The sequence below is a fragment of the Bombina bombina genome, chromosome 3, assembly GCF_027579735.1.
Source record: "Bombina bombina isolate aBomBom1 chromosome 3, aBomBom1.pri, whole genome shotgun sequence".
In the NCBI taxonomy this organism is placed as follows: Eukaryota; Metazoa; Chordata; class Amphibia; order Anura; family Bombinatoridae; genus Bombina; species Bombina bombina.
Window position 1 is genome coordinate 848,432,960 of NC_069501.1, and position 12,775 is coordinate 848,445,734.

General features: G+C 35.4%; 1 protein-coding gene across 2 annotated transcripts in view; it reads left to right on the top strand.

Moving 5' to 3' along the window:
* NALCN (sodium leak channel, non-selective) overlaps nt 1–12,775 on the top strand; it is a 1,159,715-nt gene that overhangs the window by 774,636 nt on the left and 372,304 nt on the right. For both annotated transcript variants that reach the window (XM_053707809.1, XM_053707808.1), the window contains one exon: nt 6,063–6,137. In XM_053707809.1, the coding sequence (XP_053563784.1) occupies nt 6,063–6,137 (75 nt within the window). The remainder of the gene's footprint in view (nt 1–6,062; nt 6,138–12,775) is intronic.

The following is a 12,775-nucleotide window of genomic DNA, read 5'->3' on the forward strand; positions in this document are numbered from 1 at the left end:
AACCTAACACCCACTAACTTTAATATAATTAAAATAAATCTAAATAAAAATTACTATCATTAACTAAATAATTCCTATTTAAACTAAATACTTACATATAAAATAAACCCTAAGCTAGCCATCTTAGGTTTTATTTTTATTTCACAGGCAATTTTGTATTTATTTTAACTAGGTAGACTAGTTAGTAAATAGTTATTAACTATTTACTTACTATCTAGTTAAAATAAATACAAATTTACCTGTAAAATAAAACCTAACCTGAGTTACACTAACACTTAACCTTACACTACAATTAAATAAATTACATTAATTAAATACAATTAACTAAATTACAAAAAAACACTAAATTACACAAAATAAAAAAAGAAATGATCAACTATTCAAACTAATTACACCTAATCTAATAGCCCTATCAAAATAAAAAAGCCCCCCAAAAAATAAAAAACCCCTAGCCTACAATAAACTACCAATGGCCTTTTGCGGGGCATTGCCCCAAAGAAATCAGCTCTTTTACCTTTAAAAAAAATTTACAAATAACCCCCCAACAGTAAAACCCACCACCCACACAACCAAAACCCCCAAAGAAAATCCTATCTAAAAAAAACTAAGCTCCCCATAAAAGGGCATTTAGATCTTTTTCCGCCCAAACCCTAAGCTAAAAATAAAACCCACCCAATAAACCCTTAAAAATTCCTAACACTAACCCCCGAAGATCCACTTACAGTTTTTGAAGACCGGACATCCATCCTCATCAAAGCCAGCAGAAGTCTTCATCCAAGCAGGCCGAAGTCTTCATCCAAGCCGGCAGAAGTCTTCATCCAGACGGCATCTTCTATCTTTATCCATCCGGCACGGAGCGGCTCCATCTTCAAGACATCCGGCACGGAGCATCCTCTTCAATCGACGTCTCTTCCAGAATGAAGGTTCCTATAAGGGACGTCTTCCAAGATGGCGTCCCTTGAATTCCGATTGGCTGATAAAATTCTATCAGCCAATCGGAATTAAAGGGTAAATATTATATTGGCTGATGCAATCATTCAATAGGATTGAGCTTGCATTCTATTGCCTGATTGGAACAGCCAATAGAATGCAAGCTCAATCCTATTGGCTGATCCAATCAGCCAATAATGCGAGCTCAATCCTATTGGCTGATTGCATCAACCAATAGGATTTTTTACCCTTTAATTCCGATTGGCTGATAGAATTCTATCAACCAATCGGAATTAAAGGGACGCCGTCTTGGATGACATCCCTTAAAGGAACCTTCATTCTGGAAGAGCCGTCGATTGAAGAGGATGATCCGCGCCCGATGTCTTGAAGATGGAGCCGCTCCGCGCCGGATGGATGAAGATAGAAGATGCCGTCTGGATGAAGACTTCTGCCGGCTTGGATGAAGACTTCGGCCCGCTTGGATGAAGACTTTGGCCAGCTTCGATGAAGACTTCTGCAGCTTCATTGAGGATGGATGTCGGGTCTTCAAAAAATGTAAGTGGATCTTTGGGGGTTAGTGTTAGGTTTTTTTAAGGGTTTATTGGGTGGGTTTTATTTTTAGTTTAGGGGTTGGGCAATGTAAAAGAGCTGAATGCCCTTTTAAGGGCAATGCCCATCCAAATGCCCATTTCAGAGCAATGGGGAGCTTAAGTTTTTTTAGATAGGATTTTATTTGGGGGGTTTGGTTGTGTGGGTGGTTGGTTTTACTGTTGGGGGGGTGTTTGTATTTTTTTTTACAAGTAAAAGAGCTGATTTCTTTGGGGCAATGCCCCGCAAAAGGCCCTTTTAAGGCCATTGGCAGTTTAGTGTAGGCTAGGGTTTTTTAATTTTGGGGGGGGGCTTTTTTATTTGATAGGGCTATTAGATTAGGTGTAATTAGTTTAAATATTTGATCATTTCTTTTTTATTTTGTGTAATTTAGTGGGGGGGTTGTAATTTAGTTAAATGTATTTAATTAATGTAATTTATTTAATTGTTGTGTAAGGTTAGGTGTTAGTTAAGACAGGTTAGGTTTTATTTTACAGGTAAATTTGTATTTATTTTAACTAGGTAGTTAGTAAATAGTTAATAACTATTTACTAACTAGTCTACCTAGTTAAAATAAATACAAACTTGCCTGTGAAATAAAAATAAAATCTAAGCTAGCTACAATGTAACTATTAGTTATATTGTAGCTAGCTTAGGTTTTATTTTATAGGTAAGTATTTAGTTTTAAATAAGAATTATTTAGTTAATGATATTATTTTTTTATTTAGATTGATTTTAATTATATTAAAGTTAGGGGTGTTAGGGTTAGACTTAGGGTTAGGTTTAGGGGTTAATAACTTTAGTATAGTGGTGGCGATGTTAGGGACAGCAGAATAGGAGTTAATAATATTTAACTAGTGTTTACGATGTGGGAGTGCTGCGGTTTAGGGGTTAATATGTTTATTATAGTGGCGGCAATGTCCAGAGCGGCAGATTAGGGGTTAATCATTTTATTTTAGTGTTTGCGATGCGGGAGGGTCTCGGTTTAGGGGTTAATAGGTAGTTTATTTGTGTTAGTGTACTTTTTAGCACTTTAGTTATGAGTTTTATGTTACGGCATAAAACCCATAACTACTGACTTTCAGTTTACGGTACGGATCTTGACTGTATTGGCTGTACCGCTCAATTTTTGGCCTCCCAGGCAAATTCGTAATACCGGCGCAAAGGAAGTCCCATTGAAAAAGGACTTTTGGAAAGCTGCGGTAGTTACGTTGTGTTACGGCCAAGTGTGTGGGACAGCTAAACCTGCAAGACTCGTAATATTAGCAGTAGTGAAAAAGAGCCATAACGCTGCTTTTTCTCTCATACCGCAAAACTCGTAATCTAGCCGAAAGTATAATAAAGTATAATAAAGTTTATATTTTTAATTTCTTTGTGGCAATACACCACCCTTCAGCAATCTATATTATACATGTGAGAATAGTGCTACAAGTGTATACTTTTTTTGCAACTAATCTTTAGTTGTATTAGTTAAAGTTTAAACCCTAATCTGCCATTAACCCACATCACAATAAACCTAATAAATGTATTAACCCCTAATCCGCCATTAACCCACATCGCAAAAAAACCTAATAAAACTTTTAAACCCTAATCCGCCAATCCCACACAACGCAATAATCCTAATAAATCTATTAACCCCTAATCCGCCAAACCCCCTCAACGCAAATAACTAATTAAATTACTAAACCTCCTAACCTAACACCCCCTAAATTAACCCCAATTACCTAAATTAAAAAATACTGTTACAATTAAAATAAAAAAGCTAACATTACATAAAATAATAAACCAAATTATCAAAAATAAAAAAATTAAACCTAATCCCTATAAAAATAAAAAAGCCCCCCAAAATTAAAACACCCCCTAATCTAATACTAAACTACCAATAGCCCTTAATAGGGCCCTTTGTAGGGCATTACCCTAAGTTAAACAGCTCTTTTACCTTCAAAAATACAAAGTCCCCCCTCTAACAGTAACCCCCCACCCACCAAACCTCTCCAAAAAAAACTAACACTAAAAAATCCTAAACTACTCATTGCCCTTAAAAGGGCATTCAGCTCTTTTAAGAGTGCCCAATAAATCCCTAATCAAAAAAAAAAAAACCCTCCCCCCCAAAAATAAAAAAGTCTAACCACCAAATAGGTACTCACCGTTCCTGAAGTCCGGCGGAGAAGGTCCTGTTCCAGGCCGTGAAGTCTTCTTCCAAGCGGCTAACATCTTCTTTCCTTTGGGGACCTCTTCATCCAGGACCAAGCGAAGATGAGCACAGAGCAGGACCGGCGACCGCGGAGCCATGGAGCAGAAGGATCCTCTTTGTACGATCGCCGCCATACACTGAATAGTGAATTCTAGGCATGCGATTAAATATGGTGTCCCTGGCATTCCTATTGGCTGATTTGATTCTTCAAATTCAAATCACCCAATAGGATGAGAGCTACTGAAATCCTATTGGCCCGATTGCCAGGTTGGGAGTCGATGGGAGCCCCCAGATTGACCTCAAGGTGGGTAAGTGCTAGCGACGGCTCTGAGCCGTCGTCAGCACCTGACTGGAAAAATTTGCGATGGCTCAGAGCCGTCTTTAGCACTCAAAGGGTTAAGGGCAGTAAAAGAGCTGGGGGTTGGGGGTTTTACTGTTAGAGGGGGGACTTAGTATTTTTTAAGGTGAAAGAGCTGTTTAACTGAGGGCAGTGCCCTACAAAAAGGTAGCTCTGCGGAATCTGTTGGCGCTCTACAAATAACCGATAATAATAATAATAATAATAAAAAGGCCCTTTTAAGGGCTATTGGTAGTTTAGTATTAGATTAGGGGTTGTTTTTATTTTGGGGGGCTTTTTATTTTCATAGGGATTAGGTTTAATTTTTTTATTTTTGATAATTTGGTTTATTATTTTATGTAATGTTAGACTTTTTAATTTTTGTAATCTTGGATTAATTTAATTTGTTTTTTTTATTTTTAAGTAATGTTAGCTTTTTATTTTAATTGTAACTTTGTATTTTTTTAATTTAGGTAATTGGGGTTAATTTAGGGGGTGTTAGGTTAGTGGTTTTAGTAATTTAATTAGTTATTTGCATTGTGGGGGTTTGGCGAATTAGGGGTTAATAGATTTATTAGGATTACTGCGTTGTGTGGGTTTGGCGGATTAGGGGTTAATAGTTTTATTAGTTTTTTTTTTCTTCCAAAGATTTTTACTATTTTTTTCATAGATAATAACAATACAATAGTACAACGCATAATGGTATCAAAATATATGTGGTTACATAATTTTGTTCTTCTGTAAACATATGCATTTCAAACATAAATATTGTGTCACATTCTTTATATATTCAGGTGATCAATCATAAATGTACAATTATTACAAATTATATATATATTCAGGTGATCAATCATAAATGTACAATTATTATAAATCATTTTAATTGATATTATCTCCCATCTCGTTTTACCAGTGTACATTACCATCATTGCATACATATGTAATATAATTGAACAGTACATCATATCGGTAGTATAACCTATTAGATGTAGTAATAACATAACTTATATCACACCATCAACCATTAAAATAGTGAGCAAAATCTTAATTACTCAGTACAAAAGTGCAACAGCTTAATTTTCCTTGGCCAGTTATTCGGATAGTAACATTAATTCCTGTTTGCATATAGTAAGTTAATCAAATAAAACCTAAAGTTGTAGTTAATTCCTCTGCTATTATTGTCCATAGTTTTATTAGGTTTATTGTGATGTGGCTTAATGGTGGATTAGGGGTTAATACATTTATTAGGTTTATAGCGATGTGGGTTAATGGCGGATTAGGGGTTAATACATTTATTAGGTTTATTGCAATGTGGGTGAATGGCGGATTAGGGGTTAATACATTTATTAGGTTTATAGAGATGTGGGTTAATGGCGGATTAGGGGTTAATACATTTATTAGGTAGATTGCGATATGGATGAATGGCGGATTAGGGGTTAATAGATTTATAAGGTTTGTTGCGATGTGGGTTAATCGTTTTAATAGGTACTTTGCGTTGTGGGGGGTTGACGGATAAGAGGTTAATACTTTTATTAGGTAAATTGCGATGTGGGTGAATGGTGGGTTAGGGGTTAATACATTTATTATTAGTTCTGATATGGGGGTGATGGCAGATATAGGGTTTTAACATGGTTTATTTTTAGGAGACGTATTAGACTTTTACTGGAGGTTTAAAACATTTTTTTATTTTCTTAGGTGCCGGCAGTTTCTAACATGCCGTAATTCACTGGCGACTCCAGAAATTTCTATTTACGCACTTTTCTGGACATCGCTAGTTTATCCGACTTACAGCACTTTTTAAACTGCCGGCGCCGTATATGTGATTTCCCGATGTGCGAGGAGAAATCACAGGCAACGCAGGTTTCAGCAGTTACGCTGAAGCCTGCGCCGGATATGTAATCTCGCCCAATGTTTGCATGCTATGTCCCATTTACTGTAAAGTCTAAAAAAAGTATTATTAGATTTAATATTGCTTGCTTATAACTGGAAACAATTTATTTTTTCAATTTGTAGATCCTACTCAGCTTGTTTGTTGCAGTAATCCTGGACAACCTTGAGCTTGATGAAGATTTGAAAAAGCTTAAACAGGTGAGATAAGCATTCGTATCACACAGAATGCGGTTTTACTGGATGCATGAAAATCAGTAATAATTAAATATAGGTAAAGAGGTTTGATATGCAGCATAAATAGAATTACTATAAACTGCCCAAAAATAAAATACTCATTATTTTCTTGCTTATATTATAATGAAGATACCTTTTAGGTCATTGATTTTTAGGGTAATGTGAATCATAGATATATTTTATTTAACAACCATAATTGTAGTCTGCAGGTCCTATTATGTTATTAATTTTCATGTTCTAAATATTCATTAACATTAATTCAAGGATTTGTTGCACATTATGTTTTGATTGGTTTTCATGTTACTTCTCTCAATAATGTATTTTTTAGGGAAGATCAACAAAACATGATAACCGAAAGAATTCTGCACCCTATAATATAAACTTCTAATAGAAAATAGAATTTTTCATAATATATTAAAGTAAAAGCAAGCGGCAACAAGTGTTCATACTTTCTGGCATATAATGCAATCTTGCATTCTTAGACAGTAAAGTGCTTCATCGCGATTTAATTTGTATACAAAATATCCCTGTATAGGTAGATATCTTCTGTTGAGCGTGCCTCATTATTATGTTGATACATGTTTTGGTTAATATTCTTTTTAAATACATATTTGTTAGATCCAAAATAGGAATTAAACATTGACTGCTTACAAGTAAATTCAGAAAGTTTACATAGTCAATGTTTCTGGATACTGTTGGCTTGGCCAGAGAGAAGCCAAAAGATAAGGAATATCTTTCTATGTTCTATCAAGGTAAGTAAGTTAATTTAGGATAGATACTGTATATCAGACATCCTCAAACTTGGCCCTCCAGAGGTTTTGGTACTACATTCCCCATGATGCTCAGTTAGCTGATTTGCTGGCTGATCATCATGGGAAATGTAGTTTCAAAATCTCTGGAGGGCCAAGTTTGAGGTTATCTGCTGTAGATAGATATATAACAGATACATCACGGATAGAGAACAAATATAAGCACAATATAAGCACAAGTGTGGAAGTGTTGGAAATGACAAGAAGAAAACAGCGCATCCACGAATCACAGCAGCGTTTATTCAGGTAAATGACACACACAGAAAATTGCACACTTACAAGATGACAGTAATGTATGAGCGGTAATGCCCTCTGGCTAGTTGTCTTTCGCCAAGTGTGGAAGTGCTAAAACAAGCAGTCCTTATCCTGGGCATAGCCAAAGACAGTCTAGAGATGTTAATAATAGGTGGGTGTCAGGGGCGTAACTATAGTGGCACCAGGGCCCAAGTGCTGGGAGGGATCATAGCAACCAGTCTATATGTAGGTGTGTGCAGAATGTGTACAATCCTAATGCATTAGAGCCTTTTCTTAGTGCATCGATCTTCAAAATGATAATACAGAGCAGCATGTTTATTATTACTATTGTATTATTACTACCAAGTTAAACTGGATAGCTCAAACAAATTTGCACTAGGGCCTTTGTTGAGTAGGTCTACTACTGGTAAGTTTATATTAAATAGAAATGTGTGAAACAAACAAAATAATACCCACTAAGAACAGTGGGGGTGCTATAGTGCCAAAATTACTAAGTTATAATAGGAAAGAAAAAAGAAGCACCATAAAAAACCACTCACTTCTTAATCTATATATCGGACTGAGCATACAAAATTAAAATATAACCTTTAATTCATACTAATAAAAATAAGTAAGTACCTTACTCATAAATAACACATACAACAACACTGAAATATTAAAATAGGGAATCAACCCTCTTCCCCTATGTACAAACCACAAGAAAAAGTTAATTATACAAATATAAGTTTGAATGCAGTTATGGAGCAATTCGCCATGGTTGTCTAATCATACAAATGCAACCAATCCAAAAGAGTCCCTATCTAATTAAGAAGGACACATTCCCCCATTGATTAACTATACTCATGGTTGTATTGTATTAGAACTGGATGGGTCGGAGCCTCCAAGAACTGCAAAAATTACTCAAACCATAATTAAGTAAATCTCTATTCAAGAACACATGTGGAGAGACATAGGGGGACTAAAACTCGTACTACTGGTAAGTGTAGTCAAAGTTCAGTAGGGATCCAGCCAGACTAGATGATAACTTTGGCAAATTGGAAATTGATCAATGCATTCATCAAGACTGAAGCTATCACTGATATGTACCATAGGCAAGCATGGCAGAAAGGTATGACCAATAGTTACAATGGGTAGACTGGTATGGCTGACAAGTAGACACCTGTAAACACAACATTCCCCAGGGATTTTTGACAGAGAATAACATGAACATAAATTGTTTTTATAAGAGGGTTTTTCATTAGCAAAAGTATAAAAGAATATGGCAACATTTTGGAACAAATACAAGTTAAAATTAAACACAGGCATATTTTAATGGTATTTTAGATATGCAGGACATGAAAATTGGATAATAATCTTAAATACAGAGATAATTTAATGGTCTATTTAAACATAAACATAGAGGTGGCAATACATCACTAATGCATTGAATAGTGAACAATTTTTTGCTATATTTGCATTTTTAAGTCACAACACTCTTAAACCATTTTGTTCTAATGTTATTTAAGAAACAACGAGCATAAGCTGTTGAAAGGGGAAACAATTATACATCTTATATCAGTAAATTATACAGGTAAAGCATAAATGCAGAATATTTATAAAGTGGTGGTGCTTTGGTTTTAAAGACTTGTGGAGAAACATATGAAGAAACAACTAATAAATAATTAAAAATAAATTTGAATATGATATCTGGAATACTGGATTTGGTAATAGTTTGGATTCCAATTTGTATTTAGCTATTATTTGTTTTATCTATTTGGGATATACTATTGTTAAAAAAAGTTTTTAATTTGTTGGTGAATTCCCTAAAAGCAACACAAATTATTAAAGGGACATTCTATTTTAGAAATAAAGCGTTTAAATTTATTAAAGTATGCTGTTTTTGCACTTATGTCTCTTTGTAACCATGAGGTTAAGCTTGCAAAATTTACAAAACTAAGGGAAACGTTACACCCAGGTGCGTTCTGACTAAAGAATATGTATTTTATTTGCTTATTGAATATCTACTGCATATAGTACTGCAAAAAGAATAGCTGTAAAACAAAGGACTCCAATATATGGTCATATTGCAATGTAATTGATGCCATATGATTTGTATACAAGAAATACAATTTAAGTGATGTTTACTTACTGGAAACACTTTCAAAGCAAAGTAACAAGGCAGCTTCTCAGCTATTAAATTGTGCTTCCAACATATGGCAATATGCAATTAATACCACAGCTAAATGGGAACTAGAAACAGTCACGCTTAGTAATAATTACTCTTTTAATCATATCTGCTTTCCAAGCAGATGAGAAGACTGTAACAGTTTTTACAGCTATTTATTTTAAAGGTATAATCACATCTTCTGTTTTCAGTTGGTTGGCTGTATATTCTGTATCACTTTGCTTTGTGCTTTCTCTTTCTAATTGTAAAATGCTAACACAATGCACATAAATGCATATTGCTTTTAGACTGAAAATACCTATTCAGTTGTGTTTTTTACAATGGTACAATGTTTGAGCTTACAAATATTCCATAAAGCTATAACATTGTTATATGTATTAACATTATGTGATTGTATAACACCCAAGCAAAGTTTTGTATGAACTTATTTATTAGCCTCAAATTTTGTAGTTTTAAAATGTTTGCTATGAGATAAAGCTATAATGATAATAGGTTTTGTATTTAGTGTTAATATTGCCACAGCAGGAATTAAATGAAGAAACTCATTTAGAGTAGAGAATAAGTAGAATTTAAGCAGCATAGACATTTTCAAAAACAGATAAAAGAAAACATACTTACATGCTCATTATTATGTATATATGTATAGATGATTAGATATAGGTAAATATATATACAGTATTTCACAAAAGTGAGTACACCCTCACATTTTTGTAAATATTTTATTATATGTTTTCATGTGACAACACTGAAGAAATGACGCTTTGCTACAATGTAAAGTAGTGAGTGTACAGCCTGTATAGCAGCGTAAATTAGCTGTCCCCTCAAAATAACTCAACACACAGCCATTAATGTCTAAACCGCTAGCAACAAAAGTGAGTACACCCCTAAGTGGAAATGTCCAAATTGGACCCAAAGTGTCAATCTTTTGAGTGGCCTGCATTATTTTCCAGGACTGCCTTAACCCTCTTGGGCAAGGAGTTAACCAGAGCTTCATAGGTTGCCACTGGAGTCCTCTAACACTCCTCCATGACAACATCACAGAGCTGGTGGATGTTAGAGACCTTGCACTCCCCCACCTTCCGTTTGAGGATGCCCCACAAATGCTCAATAGGGTTTAGTTCTGGAGACATGCTTGGCCAGTCCATCACCTTTACCCTAAGCTTCTTTAGCAAGGCAGTGGTCGTCATGGAGGTGTGTTTGGGGTCGTTATCATGTTGGAATACTGCCCTGCGGCCGGCCTAATGACTATGTCACTGTCACTAGACAGTGCCTTAATGGCCATCCTCTCAGCTGTTGTGAGATTATCCCTAGTGGGTACTATTTTGGAGTGGATGTCAGATAAGGTAGAGATACAAATCTGATTGAAAGTTTTGATCGAGGTGTGAGTGTTAGCAGGTTCAAAAGAACTAACCCCTTTAAAGGGGTTCTGTTTATAATCACCTTTATCCCTGAGGAAATCTTTTCATTTAAGGTGACGTTGAAATCTACCAAAAAATACACATTCAGATCAAATAAATTGCATTTAGATTAAGGGACAAAAGTGAGACCTTTATTTAACACACTAAGTTCAGCAGGTGTGCTAAGATTGTAAACTATTGTTTCTGTGTCCTGTTTGTCACCTTTCTTTGTGTGCCCCCCCCTCCTGAGGTGTCGGTATCTGGGACCTGTGGTAAAGGGTTTTTTTGTTCTGGTGCTTACTCCTGTCAGTACAGGTGTTTGTGTGGGGGAGTTTAAATACCCATCGGAGGTATCACCTCAGCTACTATCAACTGTAGTAACATTTACTCTCCTATTTTTGTTGTAAGTTCTTCTACGGCCATAGGGGTACTGTTGTCTTTACCATACAACCACCTGTAAACTTTTGTATCCCTATAGTCATTTTCTACTGTGGAGAATGTTTTGTTCTTGAATGCTAGTAGCTCTTGTTTATATTTAGCCACCTGTACCTGCAATTTAGAAACCCAGTCAATGATGATATCTGTAATAAGTACATTCAACAAAGTGCCCTTAAACGCAGCAATTTCTTGTTTAACTGTTAATCTAAGTCTGGACACCTCCTCTATCACTAGAAGCATTAATTTGTGTGAGCATTTACTGAGAATCCCACACCATTGCCTGCAGAATTCAATGGCTTGCCAACTGGTGAGTTCCTAAGAATAAGGAGAAACTGTTCAGTTTATTATTATCGGTTATTTGTAGAGCACCAACAGATTCCGCAGCTCTATGATGAACAGACTTTCAAAAGGAGAGCACCTGAACTTGAACGGAGGCTAATCAATCGAGGATATAGCAAAAGGAGCATAAAAAGAGCACAATACAGAGCATTACATACTGAAAAGAACTACTGTGTAAAAAGATCAAAGCTGATTCAAAAGCTCCAAGACTAATCCTCACTTATAATACACAGACACCTCAAGTTATCAACATTATTAAAAAACATTGGAACATCTTAATGACTGATCCTATCCTTCAAACTAAACTAGGGGCTAAACCAACGATAGGCTACAGACGTACAAAAAATTTGAAAGATATAGTCAGTAGTAGCCATCTCAATGTAAAAAGAACAAAATCAGCATTCAATCCAGGACCATATAGATCTGGCAATTGTAGTACATGCCAACATATAGTTAAAACATTTTCAATAGAAGATAGATTCGGAGTCAAACATTCAATTAAACAGTATATCAGTTGCAATATTGAGGGAGTGATTTATGCACTACGGTGCAGATGTAATTTACTTTACATCGGAATGACTACTCGTAAACTCAGAGTAAGATTGATGGAGCACTTACGTAACATTACAAATGCAGTAAAAGATCTAGAAAATGGGAAAGCAATCACTAGCATGGCATCCCACTTTCTGACATACCATCACTCTAATAAAGATGAACTCCAATGCTGGGGGATTGAGAAAGTATCCCTAGGTATCAGAGGAAGAGATTTATACACTGCACTCCTTAAAGCTGAGAGTAGATGGATTTATCTGTTAAATACAGTTCATCCAAATGGAATGAATTAACAAAATAAACACTGCAGCACAATACATATTCCATTAACCAAATCAGGAATTATATGTACAGTGCAATAGGTAATTGTAACCTCTCAGAGGCTGTTGTGACACATGAGTTGGTTTCTACCTAGCAACTTGCGGTACAAGCTACCTTTAATATAATATATACTTATTAGGTACTCAATCTCACGTGTTCAAACATAACATATTTCATCTCTAGTGTTCAAGCACAAAATTTATAAATATAGCAGCACACAGCAGATATTTATATACCTTACCTTTTGTACATTATCTGCCCGTGCTGTAAACCACCTGGGAGCCCAATGGGCCAGACTAGGTGGCTACTGTTCAGCATTAGATATTA